Raw genomic sequence first — 21,325 nt, forward strand, 5'->3', positions numbered from 1 at the left:
AGCGCTGGCAGCGTCGCCTCAGACCTGAAAGAAACCCCAGGGGCGTGCGCACCAGACTCCGTTGTCGTTGTCACAGGTGGAATCCCCTCAAAAAATAAAAAGACCGAAGAAGCGTCCTTCGCATTATTTGAGTAGATCACTATGGTCAATGCAAGAAAGGAGTCATTACAAAAATAATAATGAGTGCATCTTTTCTAACTATAGCTGAGCCAAGATTTCTGTTTTTTTTCCTGATAAAGTTTCCTGGATTTTTTCTTTTTCTCACTACCTTAGAAAAAGGCCACTTTGATTAATTTTCTCTGAATTTTCTCCACTCCATTTTTGTTTATTGGTTATTTATGAGTGGTAACCACCATTTTCTTAAAAAAACAAACAAAAAAAACTAGAGAACAACAGTGGTAAAGCAATTTGGACACTGTAAAATGGTGGCTAGGCTACCAATACAAGTTGCCGCTTCCGCCACTTGCAGCAGTAGGAAACAAAAAGATAAATCACCCTTAGGTTAAGTAAGAAGGAGCTATACTATTGCCTTTGCCGGGGGGGGGGGGTGAGCCCACCCCAAAGAAAATGTAGGATAACTCATCCACCCCCAGTAATTTGGCAAAATGCTCCTCTCTTACTGAAAATAATGAGATCTGGCAAAGCATCAGCCAGTTCATAGAATCGTAGAACTGTAGAGTTGGAAGGGATCACGGGGGTCACTTAGTCCAACCCCCTCCAATGTAGAATCACAACTAGATCATGCATGGCAGATGGCCATCCAACTTCTGCTTAAAAGCTTCCAATAAATTAAGCGGAACACCATTATCATAGAACTGATACGCACAATGTAGATCCCTGTCCCTCCATCCCCCATCCCCACCATACCTACAATTCCTATTATAAAAAGTGGGCGGAAAACCAGGGAAATAAAAGGTGATTAAGCTGGTTCCAACACTTCTGCTTTTGCCTTCCGGGAGTTAAACATAGTTGGAGTAAATCTATTATCCACCTTTAGACTGGTTCTAAATCCTTGTTTCAAAAAAAAGGAACACCAATACTGGGAGACCATCTGCTACTTCCCTTTCTATTTGAACTCAGTGTTTGGTATCTTCTTCTAAAATAAAAGGAACAATATGCCTTATTTGATGGGCAAGATAATAAAGTTCTACATTAGGAAGTCCCTCCACCCCCTCTCTCAAGGGGAGATATAGCTGCTTTCCTCTTATCCTAGGACGTTTACTCATAACAATAATATAATTTAATTGCCTGCAAGGATTGCAGTTGCTTGGACTTAATCCAAATCATAAGAGAATAATAGAAGAAAAAAGTAAGCTTAGGGAAAAATCTTGTTTTCACTGTAGGCTGGTTTCTACATACACTCACATATTCCTCTCTGTTGTCCATCCAGGCAGGCAAGTTCAAGGACACATTGGCCCTCAAGGAGAGTGCAAAGCAGGGCCCCTGAGGGGTGTAGCTGGGGAGAGTCCCAAGGGCCAGAGAGAGAGGCTTGGAGGGCCACATTTGGCCCCTGGCCCTGAGGTTCCACATTCCTGTCCCAAGGGCTCAGTCAATACAAGGTTCTTCACCACCCCAGTGTTTTCCTCCCCATATCAGTCCTCTGGCATAGGTTAGGTTGAGATACATGACTGGTCAGTTTCATAGATGAATGGGTTTGTAAACATGAGTCTCCCTCGTCCAAGTCCAGCACTGACCACTACACCATGATCATTACCAGACACTGAGAGATTACCTTGCCTACAGCTCCTACATGCCTCATCATTTGTCATTTGTACTGGGCATTTGGCTGATCACTATAGGTGAAAGGAAAGGAAAGAATCCCCACCTCCTTATCTGCGTTACTGCAAAGTTTGCTTGAGCATGTTGTAAAAGCAGTTAGATGTGTAAACACTACAAACAGGAGATAAGCCTCTAGAAATAGTCCACTCATGCTATAACTTTTGTTTGTGTACATAAGGCCAGGCGTTGAATATTTGCCCTTCGCTCTTTTAACTCATGACATCATTCACATGTGAGCCAAGGGCAACTTTGGAAGAAAGGCTCTAGACCCAGCCATATTTGTTCCATATGGTTTTGTGGGTAAAGGGGTTTTGATGGAAGAACATGCTACTTTTATCACTAGGTACCATACGGTACTTAAAATGAACTGAATCTGAATTGTCATGTCCCTCACACACGTTAAACCAAGCTTTCTGCTAAAAGTACCAATGCTTTATTCCTTCCCTCCACCCACTTTTGTCAGGGAATTTGAACGCAGGGGCAGATGAGGCAATAAACTGAAACCAGTATATTTTCTCCATAAATGATCCAAATAATTTGATTGCTGGGATTTTATCTGGTGAGGTGATCCCACCTTCCTGCATTCAGATTCCACACCCAGCCACAAGGAAACCTTTGGCAGCTGCCCAAGTGCCTCCCAAGGTTAGGGAGAAGTATGCTGTGCAATTGATAAGCAGATGGTAAGTCGCTTCCACAGGAGACAGTGATGTTCACCAGCTTCAATGGCTTTAAAAGAGGATCATATTCATGGAGTGTAAGGCTACCAAAGGCTACAAACCACGATGGCTGTGCTCTGCCTCCACTGTCAAAGGCAGTAATGCTTCAGAATTGCTGGAAACTGCTCAGGTCCTGCTTGCAGATTTCCCCACAGGCATCAGGGTGGCCACTCTGAGAACAGGATGCTGTACTAGATGGGTCACTGGCCTGATCCAGCAGGCTCTTCTTATGTTCTTGTGTTAAGAATTTCATACCCACCTATGCAGGTTCTGAAGCTGAACAGCAGAACGGAAGAGCAACTCTGAACCTGAAAGATAAAGAGGAATTGGGTTGGAATCGTAGAAGGCTTTTGTCCATGGAGTTTCTTGGCAGGGAGACTAGAGTGGCTTGCTGGTTCCTGGTCCAGGTGGATCACGTTTAGTCAAAACTCTCCACTGTGACCTGTCCGTCTTTGGTGGCCCTGCACGGCATAGCTCATAGCGTCTCTTAGTTATTCAAGCCCCTTCACCATGACAAGGCAGTGATCCTCAACAAAGGTCTGTATAGTTAAAGCTATGGTTTTCCCAGTAGTGATGTATGGATGTGAGAGCTGGACCGTAAAGAAGGATGATCGCCGAAGAATTGATGCTTTTGAATTATGGTGCTGGAGGAGACTCTTGAGAGTCCCACCGACTGCAAGAAGATCAAACCTATCCATTCTTAAGGAAATCAGCCCTGAGTGCTCACTGGAAGGACAGATCCTGAAGCTGAGGCTCCAATACTCTGGCCACCTCATAGAATCATAGAATCATAGAGTTGGAAGAGACCACAAGGGCCATTGAGTCCAACCCCCTGCCAAGCAGGAAACACCATCAGAGCACTCCTGACATATGGTTGTCAAGCCTCTGCTTAAAGACCTCCAAAGAAGGAGACTCCACCACACTCCTTGGCAGCAAATTCCACTGTTGAACAGCTCTTACTGTCAGGAAGTTCTTCCTAATGTTTAGGTGGAATCTTTTTTCTTGTAGTTTGGTATTTTTTTATATATATAATATTTTATTTGGATTTTTCAAACTTAAATGCAAAAATAAAAAACAGTATAACATATATCATAACATCTTTTCATAACATCTTTGGACTTCCTCGCGCCTCCCGCTCTTGTAGTTTGGTATTGATGCCAGACTGACTAGGCGGTAATTATTTGGGTCCTCTCTTTTCCCCTTTTTGAAAATAGGGACAACATTTGCCCTCCTCCAGTCTGCCGGGACTTTGCCTGTTCTCCAGGAATTCTCAAAGATGACTGCCAGTGGTTCTGAGATCACATCTGCCAGTTCTTTTAATACTCTTGGAATACTTGGAATATTTTAATACTCTCTCATGAGCAGAGGAGACTCCTTGGAAAAGATCCTGATGTTGGGAAAGATTGAGGGCACAAGGAGAAGGGGACGACAGAGGACGAGATGACTGGACAGTGTTCTCGAAGCTACCAACATGAGTTTGACCAAACTGCGGGAGGCAGTGGAAGACAGGAGTGCGTGGCGTGCTCTGGTCCATGGGGTCATAAAGAGTCGGACACGACTAAACAACAACAGTAGAAGGCTTCAACAGCCTAGGCTGGCTCATTGTTTGAGCCAACAAACTACCTAGACACATACCTGAGATAGAGGTGGAAGAGTATATAGTTGGAACCACCCTTGTTGGTCAGTTAATTATGTTTGGAGTTGTTTTTTAAAAATGTTTTTATTGTAACGATTCAGCTCCCCTCACCCTCCAATTTCAGGCTTGTGTTTGCAGAAGCAAACACACACAAAAAAGTGTTTAATGGAATCTTGCTTAAAAACTAACCACATGTATTTGAGAAAGTAGTTTCCACACGAAAACTTTATGCTATAATAAATCTGTTAGTCCTGAAACTGCCACAGGACCCTGTTGTTTACTCATTATGGAAGTACAGTGTTGAAGGCACAGGATGTGGGTCCTGGCTGTGGACCCTTAATATATTATGTTGCTCCTAACTGGTCACTTATTGTTTTGAAAGCTATAAACATTTTTCAGACAGCTGCTACAGAGGCATGTTTAGGAAGCAGAGTCCTGATGGGCTTATGCCTTGTTAAGGCACATTCTTTGGCCTAATGGTGATACAGTGGTACCTTAAGGTCTGTTCTTAACTTGAAACTGTTCTTAACCTGAAGCACCACTTTAGCTAATGGGGCCTCCTGCGCCGCTGCTGCACAATTTCTGTTCTCATCCTGAAGCAAAGTTCTTAACCCAAGGTACTATTTTTAGGTTAGTGGAGTCTGTAACCTGAAGCATCTGTAACCTGAAGCTTCTGTAACCTGAGGTACCACTGAACTTGCAATTTTCCAAGCTTATAGACTATAAACCCCAAGGAGAATTTTCAAGCGGCTTCTGTATGAAACAAAAAGCAGGATAAAGTTACTGAGTGGATGCATTTAGGGAAGCAGATGATTGAAGCTGAACTGTAAATACTGCAGTTCAGAGATGATTATCAGAAGATTAGGAACAGAGATGCCTAAAATGAGTTACAGTAAAAACGAGCAATAGATATGTGAGAATGTTAAGGAAGGTAGGAGAGGATATATTGTTTTGATATTATCCCTCTTTACTAATACTTACGCTAGTGAGTAAACAGCAGAGCACATTCCCTTTGCAACTTATTGGAAGCAAGCTGATGATTCATTAGAATCCTTTAATTAAGCAATCCAGCCTGGCTTGTCCCTGGTAGGTTTCCCCTTTATTTCCCTCTTAAAATAATAATAACACAACACAGTCTTCTTTAAAAGTGAGAACAAAGTTTTACTCACACTCAGCTCACAGCAGTAATCTGAAGGCAGGCTTTATCTTGTTGTTACAGTGAAAAGAAGTCTGAGCTACATCTCAGACTTCTTGTGAGCTCCATCACATGTGAAGGTTGAGCCATGCGCTGGCTAAGAGCCAGGAGAGCAAGAGTCCAAGGGGGAGATGGTTGCGTGGCCAGGCCTTTTATCTGGTCAGCTAGGGTCATGCCCATCTCCCTGATCACACACAGGATATCCTCCCTGTCTCCCTTGCCTGGAGCCACATTCCCCTATGGGTCCATTATAGGCAACAGGAAAATGACTGCTCTAGTAATAATAACATCCCACAGGATATGGAGTGGTGTGGATGTGAGTTGAAGATGTTTATGCAGGGTCCTTTAACTACTGTTGCAAGAGCAATGCAGATTTAAGACTTCTTTGACACAGCCATCTCTCACTCTCAGCTCTCAGCTCTCCTCCTCATGGACCCATTCTCTGCCCGCACAATCCCACACTCAGGTTCTCGCTTTCCTCTTCCCACCAGACCCACCCTCTGCCTGCATAGTTTGGGGAAGGAGGAAGAAGAGACTGAATACATGAAAAAAGTGTCGAAACAGGATAGGTGACACTTTTCTCAAACAAATGATCACGTTTTTCTAGGGACCGGTAGCAACCCTGGTTACACATGACAATACCACCCAGTGTTGTTAACTTCTGTGCATATATACCCAACTAAGCACCAAGGCCGTTGCTAACTGTTCTGGTACATGTGTGAGCATTTCCATTACTAAAGGTGTTTACACCTCCACCGATGAGCAACCCTGTAGGATATAATGTCATACAGTGTATAGCACTTGTGACAATTTTGCACATTCTTTGTGTGTGCTGCACTGTATTGCATTCTGTTGTGTCCTATGTGGTGCTTGTGTTGTGGGGAGTACATTATCTAATGTTTGCATGTGTTCTGTCCTATTATATTTTGTTCTGTTTGGCATATGTATTGTCCTGTGTGTTACTGAAGAATAGCTCAGCCGGTAGAGCACGAGACTCTTAATCTCAGGGTTGTGGGTTTGAGCCCTACATTGGGGGAAAGATTCCTGCATTGCTGGGGGTTGGACTAGATGACCCTCATGGCCCTTTTTAACTCTACAATTCTATCTCTTATACCTGCTTATTTCTCACATCGGAGTAAACAGGATTTAGACTATGCACATTTAGTTGGGAGAAAGCCATGGGCATAGCCATGAGGGTGGCAGGGAGGCAGCTGCCCCCTCAGTCAAGTAAATAAATAAAAATACCTAACTAACTGACCAACTGCATTGCAAATAACTTGGTTCTGCCCCCCTCTAAAACAAATCCTTGCCACACCCATGGAGAAAGCCCAATCAAATTAAATGGGAGCTACTTCTGAATAGATCTCCATAGGACTGTGCTGGTAAGGGGTTTACTTTCACTGGTTCATGCCATAAATCTTTTTTTAGAATCAAAATGTTTCTTTTTGTCATGTGTCATGCTGGAGCACACCTGCAATTTGGCCTCACAAAATCTGAAGACATTTCAGAACTACAGAGGAGAGCCTCTTCCTCTAGCTTACTAGCAGTAAAAAGGTTCTGAAATGGCACCGCATGTACAACCTTTTGTTTATTATGGAAACACTTTAATCGCAAATGAAGTCAATTATCTAAGCAGCTGGAGTTGAAAATGTGAACAATGGACTAGTGACATTCCTGGATTTGCATGTAAAATGCTTGACTGGTAATGAAGAGATCAACTACAATCAGGGTCAAAGAATATTATTCCAGGCATTCTACATTTAATCCACTAAAAGCAAAGAAACCTGGAATACTCAGATCTCTCAGGAACAATTCACACATTGCTTACATTTAAAGTGCTTAGGACCCCTTTATGTTAAGATTCACTTATATGAAATGCATTTAATTAAAAATGTTTAGAATCCATCTTATATAATTATCCTTCAGAATCTATTGAGCTGCTTTGCTGAACCGTATAAAAACAAAGCTATTTCAAACAAAAAGGAAACAGCAGCAGTAAAAAAGCACAGCATACCCAGATAAGGAATAAGGACGGCTAGTTGTATTCTGAACCTAAGGCCCTCTGAATTTGCAGAGTCTTAGCCTGTCAACCCAAGCATGAATCAGGTGAATATTTCCTGGAAAGGTGATTAGTTGCCACCACTGAAAGGACTCTGTTTCACATTGCCACACAGGCATATCAGCATCACACCTGAGGCTCCATCTACTCAGTCGCTTTCTTTGCTTTGCCAGCACGAGTGCAATGAAAGACAGAAAGATAGACCTGGAGAGGGGAGAGATTCATTCTGTTAAAGCTCCAGCAATATTTTCAGAAACCTAGCAAGGGAGCCAGAGGTTGCAAACCAGAGTTGTCCATGTTGTGAACTACAACTCCCATCATCCCTGATTATTGGCCATACTGGGTAAGGCTGATGGGAGTTGCAGTTCAATGATATATGGAATGTTGACTATGGTACAACCTCCCAAAAATATTCTTTAGACTCTCATGCCTAGAGTGCTGGACGGTGGGTGTGTGGCTGGGTGGGTGGGTGCTAGCTTGCTGGGAATGCCTAACTTTCTAATGCCTGCAAGCCACAAAAATGCTGAACTTCAACACTTGCACTGGCTGGAGCTCTGTAGGCTTAAATAATAACATCCCCATAGACTTTCTCCTGCCAAGAGCAGGACTGCCAGGTTCTGCGTATGGCCATTATTATTGCTTTGTTCATATACATAAAAGTCGAGACATGGTCTGGGACACAGTGGTAAAATGCTGGGAGCTGGTTCATACTTGGGGGGGGGGAGTGAAAAACAGACTGTTAATATTAATGTACACTGGCAAGAAAGTTCTAGTAATTTTTCCATGCAGGTGCAGACATGGCTGTTCTTGCACCCAGCTTTGATTCCACGCCAATACAAGCTGTTGTTTGCTGGCGAAGGATGGTTGCTAAACGGAGATACTTTTGAGTCCTGAGATTTTAAATATTTTTAAAAGCAAAGCACAGACTCAAGAATCCCCCCTCTGGTCAAGCTGGAACATGGCCTGATTTCTTTCTTTAATTTATTAGTTAAAAAAAAAGTCAATACTGTATCTGCAGTTGCAGATAACAACACTAATTAGCATTAGCATTAACAGTATCTAATAAGTTAGTTTCATTTATTTAAGACAAGTCAATGATGAGAAAAAATGTTTGAGTTCTGGCTTTAATGGTGCATCTGTTGCAGAGCAAGTCACAATTAGGTGTTCTTGTCTCTGAAAAGCTTCGAGAATACTACAGTACTAATGATTGGTTAGACCTGGACTGCATGGTCTCCTTGCAATGGCATATGGAAGCAGTATTTTACATCAGTAGGCAAAGCTTGTTTTCTAAGCATTTCACCACAACCATGAGAACTAGACCCTTTATTCTACATTGCTGAACTTTTCAGTATTTCAGATTCTGCAACAACTTCCATGATAAAGCCCAGATGCTTTCAGAATAACAGCCATTAAAATATCAGGGTTTGATGATAGCTTCCTTCCTATATTTATTCTGCAGTGTACCACCATTCAGATTGAAAAATCCACAATAGGACAATATTTTTCTTAGGACCAGAGAAAGTAGTGAACAAATTTTCTGGCACTTCAGAACTCTTTAAAGCTTTTCAGTTATTTTGTAAGTTGAATTTCTCTGATGAACCAACCCAACTCCCTTTACTTTTTGTCATCCAGATTGCTTTTTTATTTTATTTTTTGTACACAGCTAATGACTATGCACAAGTGTCTTACTTCATTTGTTTATGGATGTTGGTATTGATAATTAGAAGGCATGAGGAGTGATCTCTATCCCTACATAGTGACTGGTAATTCAACATATAGAAGTCTGGAATAAGTTGTTTCAGAAGCAATGCATTATGTGACCACAGCTGATTTAGTTTGCTTTACCACACCACTCCAGAATAAGTGATTTAGGACTTTTAACAAACCTGTTCCTCTCTATAAAACACTTGACATTTTCCATTAAAAGGATAATTAACTTGAAATTGGTGACAAGTGCAACAATTGAATGCACATTAGAGTTAGTATATCTATCATCACTACTGGTTATTCAGGAGGTGTAAGAAAGAAGTTAGTAAGCAAGATGAATGAAAAAGGGATTAGTAATTTTGAAAGATTTGTTAAAATTTGTTTTTGGCTGGCTATCTTCTTTTATTGGGTAAGTTACTTTTAGTGGCATATTTAGGTTTTGTGTTGAAATGTAGTGATTTGAGTAGAAGCTGTATAATCTATTACATAGCTTTTTTGTTGTTGAGTGAAACATTCTTTGTGCTTACAAATTGAATTGTGTTTGTGTGCAATCAGCTTCTGGTTTTGTTTTAGTTGTTCTACTGCTGTGCTTTCCAATAATTGTATAGATTTGTAACTGCTATAGGTTAGAAGTCTTAGGATGTCACTGTAAGGTTTCTGTGTAAAAAGTACAGTACTCTAGATAATTCTCTAGCAGCCTTTCAAGTTGTACAGTGTTAATGAACATAGCCTCTTTTAACAAGTTAAAATAGTTCTATTAAAATCTGCTTGGCCATCCAGTGTTGTTTAACAAAAATTATACACTCCCAGTTTTTGAGAAAATAAGGCTGTAATCCTAACCCCAATGAGTAAAACCCATTGTGTTCAATAGGACTGGGTTCTTAGTAGGCATCATTCTTCTTCTTCTTCTTTTTATTATATTTATTGCATTTATATCCCACCATTTTTCAAGGAGTTCAAAGTAGCATACGTGGCTCTTCCCCAACTCATTTAATCCTCATAACAACCCTGTGAGGTAGGTTAGTCTGAGAGGTGGTGACTAGACTAAGATCACCCAGCGAGCTTCATGGCAAACTGGAGATTTGAACCCTGGTCTCCAAGGTCCTAGTCCAACATTTTAACCACACTGGCTCCCCTTGTATTGAGACATAATGAGAAAGTCAGACTTTCCTATTGGCCTTCTTCCTAAAAAGAAGTGCTTATGCAACACAAAACTTAAGAAAAAGGATGAATACAAAACTGATTGTATTTATATTAAGAGGTGGTATGGGTGAAACGGAAAGGCAGTACAAGTCCAGGCCCTCCATGATGCAACTTAGAACTGGTAAAAAAAAACAAAGCCTGAAAGAATACTGTAGTGATATAAATTAGCTTTTATATGCTACATAGGAACAGCCAGCCCATGTAGGATGATACACCAAGGCTTGATCATTTGCAATCAGATTTACAATGGGGAAATTAAAGCAGTCCTTAATGCAGAGACTAGGGGGCAATTTAACAAGTTACACAATGCTTGTTTGTCATTTTTAAAATTATTATTATAAACTGTGTGACTAATATGCATGCTTCCTCAAGAGTAAGCTTTCACTGCTTCTTTTATTGACTCTTAACATTCTAGGTCTCTGGAGTTGTATTAATGTGCATTGGAGTATCTGTTCAGGTGAAGCTCCGTGATATCTATGTAGTGATAAATGATGCTGCTTCAGAAGTCCCTGTGATCATAACAGTTATTGGCACACTTGTCGTCCTTTCGTCAGCCTTTGGGAAAGTTGCTCTACTAAACCACAGTCCTAACTTGATCAAATTGGTAAGTAATGATACCCAGATTTCTAAGTCAGATCCAAAGCATGAGTAGGCCTTTAAATTTAGCTGAATCTTAACCTCTACCCTTCTGAAGGCACAGAGGAGGGCTGGGTCAAGAGATGCCATACTGTAATTGAAATTTTTTTTTAAAGTTGCAGTGCTTTCTTATCTGGGTTGTGTAATTCAATGGGGAGGTGCGCTTAGGTCTCTCACCCATTCTTTTAATTCCTTGTAATACCCACAGGAAGAACTATGCTAGGCAACTGTCCTGAAAACCACAAATAATAAATGTATTGTTGCCTAAGCATAAGAAATAGGCAAGAAATAAACTAGTAATCTTGCACAATTGATTTCCCCACCCTCACTCAAAACAGATTAGGTTCAGAGCAAACGGTATAATGACCCGTCTTTAGAGCAAGTAAAAACCTTCTGAAGACCATAGGCCATGTACAGTGGAACCTCGGGTTAAGTACTTAGTTCGTTCTGGAGGTTCGTTCTTAACCTGAAACTGTTCTTAACCTGAAGCACCACTTTAGCTAATGGGGCCTCCTGCTGCTGCCGCGCTGCTGGAGCACGATTTTTGTTCTCATCCTGAAACAAAGTTCTTAACCTGAAGCACTATTTCTGGGTTAGCGGAGTCTGTAACCTGAAGCATATGTAACCTGAAGCATATGTAACCCGAGGTACCATTGTACACACTAGCCATTATTCTGCCTCTATTGTATTCCCATTCCTGGCTTGCATGTACACACCACATTACCCACAATGCAGAGCTATCCTATGGTTTATTGAGGAAAAACTGCTGTTTGATGTGATTTCCCTCAAACTAGCTTCAATCCAAAAGGCAAATTAAACCACATTCCATTCGCAGACAAGCTGAGGTGTCTAACTTTGAGACATCCATTGCAAATTCACAGATGGCAGCGTGTGTGCGGATGACAACTTCATGAATGGGAATTGGAGGGAGTACCAAACAGGTATCCCTGCCACCTCTCTGGTGTACTTAGCAATGTGCAAATGCATTGTGTTTTAAGCCGCTAATGTGTACATATCTTATATGAAGGAGTTTTTGAGTATACTTTGTGATAAGTAAAAAATCCTGCTTATGTAGGTAACTGTTCTTCATCTCAAACCCTGTTCTCTTGTTCAGCTGGGAAAACTACTCCATCCAAGTGTGTGCCTGTTGGCTTTTAATACTGAACACATGCCCCAAAATATGTTGTTTTAGAAGTGAACATATAAACAGTGGTATACACTTTAACCACAGCAGGTTAATTTACCATGTATGGACCTGAAGGCTGAACTTGGATATGATCAGCCATTTGATTTTGACTATTCCTAAGTGTGACTTCATCTCTTAATCTATATTGGTGCCAGTGATAATGGACAAAATGTTGAATTTGGCTCTGTAGGCATCATACAATCAACTTGGCATCTCAGATAAATTAAAATTAGACTAGGGGATGTGGGAGACCTGTGTAGATAAATAAGAAAAAAATGAGGGCACCAATGCAATTTTCTGCAATTATTTTTAAAAACCACTTAGCACAATCCTGATGTTTGTTGTTGTTAAGAAAATGACCTTTAAGCTGAAAGCAACTCTTCGTTTCTAGTTCATAGGCATATTGTTGGCACTGTTGGTACTTGAAATCACAGTTGGTGCTGTCGCCTACACTTACAGACATAAGGTAAGTTTTGTGCTAAAACATGGCACCACCTTAAATAGTTTTTTGGTGATGTTGGAAAGATGTAGAACTAGAGTCTTACCTAAAGTCAATATTCTCAAAGAGAAGTGGGCAATTGCAGTAAGTGGGATGGGCACATATTTTATTATTTCAAACCAATGCATAACACTCCTGTGCTTACCACCTTCCACAGCAAGGAGGTATTTCTTTCCTTCTCTGTCCTCCTCCAATAAAACAAAAACCTTTTAAAATAAATGTCCCAATCCAATAGCTTGTGATTGCAGCCTCGGCTCTGTATACCTGAAGGAGCGTCTTCACCCCCAGCTTTCAACCTAGATACTGAGGTCCACCTCTGAGGGCCTTCTGGCAGTTCCCTCACTGTGAAAAGTGAGGTTACAGGGAACCAGGCAGAGGGCCTTCTCAGTAGTGGTGGAATGCCCTCCCATCAGATGTCAAGGGGATAAGTAACTATACAACCTTTAGAAGACATCTGGAGGCAGCCCTGTATAGAGAAGTTTTTGATGTTTAATGTTTTATTAAGTTTTCATTCCATTTTTAATTAAATCTTCACCATTGAATTGAGTTTTTCTTGGGATATTTAACTGTGTGTAAGCTTTTAACTGCCTACAATGTGCTCAATAAATATGGAATAGAAAGGCTGAGGGAGAAAGTATGAAAATAATTTGTCTTGGCTACATTTCCCAATTGGTAAGGTGGACAAACCTCAGAAAGCAAATGAGTTAAACCAGAAGCCTTGCAAGAAACATTAATGCCAGTCATGTCTTCATAGGGTTTGCCACTAAACTGAAACACCAGAGAAAATACGGAAACACTTCTGCACAATGTTAGACTATACCACAGATGGTCCCCATTTTTTCTCCAGAGCTAGTGTAAGAAGTTCTTCCTTAACCCAAATATGTAAATGGATTTCCATTCCTGCTTCTGCCTTGAGTGAGACCCTATGTGTTGCAAGTTGATGTACAAAAGGGGTGTTAGCTTGGAAGCAGTCAAGTAATATGCAGTCTAGTAATTATGCTTGGAACCTTGTAACTTGTTAATGATCCACCTGTTGAATGTGCCAGTGTCTCTCAGATGTTTGAATTCCCCTTTCTCTTCCTTACCTGTCACACAGAAAAGATAATATTGCGTAGTCCTAATTTAAGTGATTATTTTAGATGGATCCTTCTAGCATACAAAATGCTGTTCTTGCGTAAACTTTCATGGCCAGAATTGTGGGAGCCAAGCTAAGTGGAGGGAAAGGGCCCACTCAGTAAGAGTCCAATTGACTGATTAAGACACAACTTCCACTTGTGTGCTTGAAGTCCTTTCATAAAAAGAAATGGTTCTCCTTAGCTCTACCGTCCTCCATGCAAATTATTTTCTCCTGCCTTTGGAAAACCCTGTGTGTGTTAATGCAGTTGCATCAGACTTTGTTGAGCGATACCTTGAAGACATTGGACAAATATAATGAAGAAGTGCAGATCACCAAAGGGGTGGACTCTTTACAGACAGAGGTAAGCAAACTTTCTTTTCAATTACAAAGAGCAGAGAACTAATGGTGAAGCCCAGTATTCTGGTAACATTTAAGAAGCTCAAGCGGGAATAACAATATATTTTTTCAGTCTTTCTATGCTGCCATCTAAAGGCTATGGATTAGACCAGAAAACCCACTGGTCCTGGAAAGAAAAGGGAAGAATCTCTCTAAGTCAAGGAGGCACAACTTTGAAGATGGCGTGATAGAATGATTGCTTTTTGAGATTTTCTGTCCCACCATTTTCTCTGGTTGAAAAAGACTTTGTAGGGCTTAAAATAAAACCCTTGCAAAACCTGTCTGGCTAGAGTTGACAATGGGAATAAAAGAAATTAGTGTTCACCCTATGGCTGTGACAAATTGTCATAGCGCCTTCAGATTACCTGTTTAGCAGAATAGCATATTAGTATAAGTAGAATCTTTCTTCATACTTTTTGTTGTTGTTAAGAAGAGTTGTTAGACTTTCATCAACAACTACACTATCTGTTCCACTGCTTACCAACCTAAATTCCTTTCCCTTCCACTCTAGTTCCAGTGCTGTGGTGCAGAGAACTATACCGATTGGCTGAACACAACATTTGGATCTCTCTCTTCATCTGTCCCAATAAGCTGTTGCAGAGTACCTGTGGAAAACTGCATCACAGATCTAAGCAAAGACACAGCAGGCATTAACCAGCAGGTAAACGTCATATTGTCAAAAACCACATCTTGCATGTCTTGTCTCCTAAAGGAAATATGTGTTTGAAACTAATATCCTTCAAAGTGGGCAACCAGTTAGGGATGTGCTAGCAAATAAAATGGGCTAGAGCCAGGTGAAAACTAGAGTGCAAGTCTCCCTCTAAAGTCAACCAAACACAGATTAGTGCACATAATCATGTCTACCAAGTGGCAGTGTGGTCTGTGATGTGGGCACATTTTGCAGCCAGCATTGCACCTTCCAGTAGCCAACCAGCAGAGTTATTTAAGGTGGTCCAGAGATTGCTGATTCCCCTTGTGGGGGAAGGGCCCCCTGGAGGGCCTGCTGTGAACAACTGGCTGCACATCGTGAGGATAAAGTCACTGTACTTCTGAATTAACTTGACTCTGCAGCTTCTCTTGAAGCATCCAATTCTATAGTCTGTGACATGTTGTGGAACTGATTTCAGATTATGTGGCCTGATGATGTGGACATCTGTATAGGGAAGTTTTTCAAGTTTTAATGTTTTAGTAAGGTTCAAAGCCATCCAGAGTGGCTGGAGCAACCCAAACAGATGAGCAGGGTACAAATAATAAATTGTTGTTATTATTTGCTTGTGGCTATATGCCCAACCATGTGTCCTCTTGACCCCCCAACCCCTGGCTATAGGGCATAGTCGAGAGTAACATTGGGAGTGTGTTTTTTGTCTCCCTTGGAGTTCTGCTACAGAGGAGTACAGGGCACTATTTTATTCCCAGTGCTATATCAATCTGCATGGAGCTGTTGAGAGCGAAATTAGGAGATTTGGGGCAAGATGCCATCAGTATGTTGATGTCACTCATCTCTGTCTCCATAAAATCTGAATTGGGAGTGGCATTGTGAGCCCCAGACTGGTGCCTAGATGTAGTGGTGGACCAAATAAGGGAAAATAAACTCTATCTTAGCAAAATAGAGGTGCTCTGAGTGAGTGGTTCCTGCCTCTGAGAAACTGGCCAATTCCCATCTCTAGGTACTCCCTCTGAAGGAGCAGACTTGCATTCTGGGGATGATTTTGGAGTCAGATGTGTGTCTGGAGGCCTAGGTAGGAGCACATTTTTTTTACTCTGTGTGGCAGCTGCAGCTGCTCCTGGACTGGTATAGCTTAACCACAAGTAGTCCAAGCACATGTACCGGTAAATACTGAATTACTGCAATGAACTTGATGTGTTGCTCCTGTTGTGCTTGGCCTAGAAACTACTGTTAGCGCAGAATGATGAAGCACAATTGCTGACAGGAGGGAGACCTTATCAGCATATAACACCTGCACTGAGATCTGCACTGGCTGCCAGTTTGTTACCAGGCCAAATTTAAGGTGTCACTATTACTATATAAAACCCTTAACAGCTTGGGACCAGTTTACTTAAAGGATCGCAATATATGCCCACTCTACCATTTCAGCCTATGGAACTTGCACTTTTACAAGTGTGACATAATTTCCTTTCAGCACTTGCAAGCAAATGATCCTTCAATGCGGCAGTTAGTAATATTGTTTTAAAATAGCTGATTTTATATTTTGACATTTTGTCAAATTATTTTTAAGGTTTGCTTTCATTGGTCTTTTAAAATGAGTGTTTTAGATTGCTGTTTGTAAATCACAAGCAGTGTGTACGTTTTGTTAAATGAAATGAGTAAATAGAGAGCGCATTTTACATCAATGCATCTGTGAACAGGAAGAGCTACTGCATGTACAGAGAACACATTAAATCGCCTGTCTCTTAATGTAGCTGTCTATAATGTATACACCCCACCACACACACCAGAGTGAGCCCAACCAAATTTGGTGTGACATCTTATTTCTCAGTGTGACCAGCACATCTTGGAATACTTAATATGCATGAAAAACATCAGGCTACCATCCTCATCCTTTAGATCTGTCCTGAGTTCTAAGCTGATGGGGAACGTTTGGAATTCCAACACTTTGGTTTGGTGTTTAGATATGACAAAGAAAAACTCCATGTACTGTTATGAAAGGGAAAAGAAATCAATCCTATTTACATAAATAGCAGGATGTTCAGTGATGTACCCCTGCACAAGGTTTGTCTCCTTGTGATGAGAGAGTATGCACTAGGGACTTCCATTGTATTCCTGTAACATTAATGCAAGCATATTGCACTGAAGCTAGCAGCACAATCACTAATCATGTAGGAGTTTCCTGAAACTCCCACTGAACTCCCAGTGATCTTACTCTGCCCAGATTCTAAATGCTGATGCTGAAGAACTTATACTCCCATCTTCCAGACAGGAAGGAGGTTGCCCATTCAGGGAAGCATGGCTCACGTAAAGGAAATATCTGCTGATAATCTCTCACCATTAGCCATTTCTGGGCTGGTTCATCTTTAAGTGACTTCTTTGCTAACGCTTTCTTTGCATGCCAGGTCTACGTTTCTGTTGCAGTAACTTTTGGATTTCACTGAGTGTTTGAAAGTCACAAACTGATTCGGGACTTTGGTCCCAGCACTCTTGGTAGCAGCCTCCAGAAGTGCTCTTAAATGAAGGACCAGGTTAGGAATGTGGCATGGCTGGGCTCTCCAGATAAAAACGTCTAAAAGACAATGATCTACATTGTTTTAGACTGCATATATAGTTGTGTCTAAGCCCTGATCTGGTGCTTGATAAATGAGTCTTAATGTTGCAAAACCTCCAGACCTTCCAAGCTGGCTTGGACATTGCATTCCACCTTGATTCTTTCTCTTGAAGAGGGGGAGGCATTAATTCATTTGTAGCTAGAGGTTCTCGTTCTTGTTGTTTAACCCTTGGAGGCTTCCCCATCTGTTTCCCATGCAAAGAAAAGCAATGACTGCTGACTTTCCCATCTATCAACCATTTTGGGGAGGAGGGTAGAGGAGATCAGCTTTTTTGCCTCTTGTGATGGTCCCCTTACCTACTGCCTTTAGGAAGATATGGGGATATGATTTAGCTAACAATGGCGGGAGTTGGGAGTCAAGGAATGGTGCCTGTGGATTTAATGATGGGCGTCACTACTACATAATTTGACAGCAGGAATTAAAAGAACTGGAGCTTCTGAAGACACTCTCTCTCTCTCTCTCTCTCTCTCTCTTTCTCTCTTTGTGTGTGTGTGTGTGTGTGTGTGTGTAGCAGTGGCGTAGCGTGGGTTGTCAGCACCCGGGGCAAGGCAAGTAATTTGCGCCCCCTAACCCGTGGATTTTAGTAGGGGCAGAGAGCTGCGAGTGCGAGCGCCCCCCAGATGTTGCGTCCGGTGCGGACGGCCCCCCCTGCACCCCCCACGCTACGCCACTGGTGTGTAGGAATCTTAATCACAATGTGAAACTTAGATTTTCATTTATTTAAAAAGTTCTGCCTTTGATTTTGAAGGTGCCCCTTGCAGCAATTAAAATATCAGGTTTTTCTCTTTCTTTCTCCAGGGGTGTGTTCTAAAACTGAATAATTGGGTTGAAGAGCACATTGCTATACTTGGAGGGGTTGGGATTTTTGCTGGAGTTGCACAGGTAAGCATGAAGTGTTAAACTGAAGTGTTAGACTGGTCTATCAAGTAGATCTAGATTTAAACACTATAGATGGGTGCTATTTGATGTTGATGTTGACAAATGTGAGAGCCAGGCTTTCGAAATTTAGAAATAAGGACCAGCCAGGTGCATTTGGGTTTTCTAAAAATGTTTTTTTCTAATGTGAGGTGACAATCCTTATATTTCACATTGGAAGCAATGAGCCAAGTGGTTGCCCCAGTGTATATAAAAAAATACATCTAGAGCAAAATAATTCTGATTATTGTCTATTGTTTCTTCCTTCTTTGTGTTTCAAGTACCCAAATACCCAATCCTAAATTTTCTGTATGTTCTGTGCTTTCTTTCTAGCTATTTGGGATTCCATTTTGCTATCTGCTGTTGAGAACGCTAAAAGAAAATTATGAACATATTGAATAAGTTTCAAAAAGCTGATGTGAATTCTGCAGCTGGGATTGGAAGAAAACATTTAATAGTGCTTCACTTTTGGGGGATCCTGCTTGTTGTGTAGTGCATAAATAAAATACTTACATCACTCCAGTGTGGTAGTTCTCAAACTTTCTACCATCCCATGGCCCATTTCATGTGGTTATACTGCTCAAAAAATGGCTGCGGATGGAAGCACCATTTGTTGCATCACTTTCTCTCGATATCTGATCCCTCTTTGCAAATTTCTAAAAAAGTTATTCGTGAGTTTCTTCTATGGAACTTCCTGCCACAATTCAGCTTTTCTCAGGACAGAGATAGTGGCTCGGGAGATATTATGAACCCACCTCCCCATTTCAGGCAGAATTTTATGCAGAGGCGCTGCTGTTGTATAGGTCCTCACCCACTCACCCCACACATTGCCTCTTGGTGTCTTTATGCAGCTCCTATGCTTTCTTATCCACTCTTCCTTCCATTCTTAGCATGTGCCCTCTGGACCTACCCCAAGCTACCAGTTTCTTTCATTCTTCCTTCGTGCTCCTTTTTTTTACATCTATTTCTTTCTCTTAATAAGTTTTCCTCTTTTCTCTGCTTCTTTCCTATTTCTCTGTGTGTGTGTGTGTGTGTGTGTGTGTGTGCGCGCGCACACACACACAGACCCCCCTCCTACCTCTTACTTACCTTTCAAGGCACCCTCTAGCCCTTTTCCTTGAAGAGACTTCCCTTCTCTGCCTGCCAAAGTTCCCCATCTCCCCCATCTTTACTTGGTATGTATACGCTGCTGTTGACTTCTTAGCAAAACTGCCCAACGCTTGCTTGTCCTTATGAGGTATGAACTCATTGTTTAAACCGTGTTTATGGAAGACAATCTTACTCAGCTACGAGTAATTGCCAAAGAAGAAGAAGGTAGCTGCTACCTTGGAGCTGGGCAGTAGAAGCTTTCTGGCTCAGCTGGAGACCAGGTGGGAAGGAAGATTCAGGGGGCTCTGTGTGTTTGTGTGTGGTCAGAAGGTTCATCAGCATCATAATCACGGGTTGCTTTCCTGTCCTCCCCCCTCCCCGCACAATCATCCCTACCCGCCCCCCTCCACACTTGGCCAGCCAATCCATCCATCCAATTGTCCATTTCCCTTATTTCCTCTGCTTTTCTGTCCTACCACCTTGCCTTCTTACCTACTTCCAACTTCCACATGTGACGATGCTTTGTGCTGGTGGGGTTCTGCTGGCAGTCAGGTGAGGGAGGAGGCAGCAGGCAGGCTGTGACCCTGAGGCCCACTGCTAATTCCCCAGTCCAGTTTGAGGAGCACTAATCAATTTTTTTCCATGAAAGGATATATGCCCTGCTTAGAGGAAGTGGTGTGTGTGTGTGTGTGTGTGTGAACAGGAGCAGCTCTACCATGAAGTAAAATGAGCTAGCTGCCTCTGGCTTGAACCTAGTCTGTTGCTTTTGGGGGCAATGGAAGACCCTGTCCCAACTGCCAGTCCAGTTGGCTCTTGCACATGGAAAGATGACCAGTGGAAGGGCAGAGTCTTGTCTTGACCTTATTCCCCTCAAGCAACCAAGTATCGAGCCACCCCTCACTGTGATGTGCTAGTAATACAGCTATTCTCCATAGACAACTTAACAAGGATAACTATGTTTATAATAAAAAACTTAACTATGTAAAAGTTTTCTAGCTTCAACAACAAAGCTTCTATTTATAAGCTCATTCTAGTATAATGAATAACTTATACAAGTTGTTCTGAGAAATGAAGGCAGTGGCTTTGGAAGTTTCCTTTCCTCCTCCTCCTCTCTCTCTTGTCCCCTTTCAAAAACAACTACACAACTACACCTGGAAAATGATGTTAAGTCTTTTTAGTACCTTGCAGTTTTTGAATTACAGCAGTCTTGGTAATGGGAACTGACAAGACATCACCTCAGTTAGTTTGATGGCTAGGACAATGGTAATCAAATCTGAAATAATGAAAAATTGTGTGGAAATGGGAATCATAAAGATTGGGGCTAAAACGCAAGCTGTCATCTTTTGCACAGGAATAGTACAATACTGCTTTGATTTCGATCGGATTCTTAAATGTGATGCAAGCTTTTGATTTCATCAAGCTGAATGTTCCCCAAAGGGGAAGGCTGTCTAATCTTTTCTCACCCACCGCCTATTATGAACTTCTGTATGATTAAAATCTTAGTGCTGCACTGAAAGATTTAGTCCCGATAAGCTAATATTCTACTGTTTCTGTAAACTGGGATCTCAGTAAACTAGGCTACCTCTCTGACATTAGAGTACCTCAGCTACACTGTGGCGTCACTATTTCAAATGTAATTAACTTCAAAATCCTTTAATGCATTTCAATATAGGCTAAATGCCATATTTTTACCCAGCAGTGGTTTAAAGCTCTTCGAGTGCTAGGTTTCAGTTGCTTTTCAGATTTCCTTTGAATGTGTCAAGAACCTCCATGTTCATTACAAGACCTGAGCAAACATCCCCCCCCCCCCATGCTGCTTTCTATATTCTGAGGGATCCTGCTCAGTTTTTGCCCGAAGGTTGCTCAGGCCTTTGTGGTGAATATATGGAGGTCAAGTATATAAACAAAGC

General features: G+C 41.6%; 1 protein-coding gene across 2 annotated transcripts; it reads left to right on the top strand.

Moving 5' to 3' along the window:
* The first annotated feature begins 44 nt into the window (after positions 1–44).
* Positions 45–18,848, top strand: LOC309348393 (tetraspanin-6-like). 2 transcript variants are annotated; one of them, XM_081873531.1, is made up of 7 exons: positions 45–131; positions 10,711–10,899; positions 12,509–12,583; positions 13,999–14,094; positions 14,641–14,790; positions 18,210–18,293; positions 18,660–18,848. In XM_081873531.1, exons 2-7 carry the CDS (start codon positions 10,729–10,731, stop codon positions 18,726–18,728), a joined length of 645 nt encoding a protein of 214 aa, XP_081729657.1. In that variant the 5' UTR covers positions 45–131; positions 10,711–10,728; the 3' UTR covers positions 18,729–18,848. The 2 variants fall into 2 exon arrangements, with proteins under 2 accessions (XP_081729657.1, XP_081729656.1); XM_081873530.1 differs by lacking the exon at positions 45–131 and adding an exon at positions 9,055–9,501.
* The last annotated feature ends 2,477 nt before the right edge of the window (positions 18,849–21,325 follow it).

This window comes from Podarcis erhardii (genome assembly GCF_964252035.2).
Source record: "Podarcis erhardii genome assembly, chromosome: 1".
NCBI classification, from domain to species: Eukaryota; Metazoa; Chordata; class Lepidosauria; order Squamata; family Lacertidae; genus Podarcis; species Podarcis erhardii.

What these genes read in the sequence shown, in the direction of transcription:
- LOC309348393 (XM_081873530.1), top strand. Translation starts at nt 9,352, where the DNA reads ATGCACATTAGAGTTAGTATATCTATCATCACTACTGGTTATTCAGGA. An exon ending in TGGACTCTTTACAGACAGAG is followed by an intron (nt 14,095 to 14,640) that starts GTAAGCAAACTT and finishes CTTCCACTCTAG; the next exon opens with TTCCAGTGCTGTGGTGCAGA. An exon ending in CAGCAGGCATTAACCAGCAG is followed by an intron (nt 14,791 to 18,209) that starts GTAAACGTCATA and finishes TTCTTTCTCCAG; the next exon opens with GGGTGTGTTCTAAAACTGAA.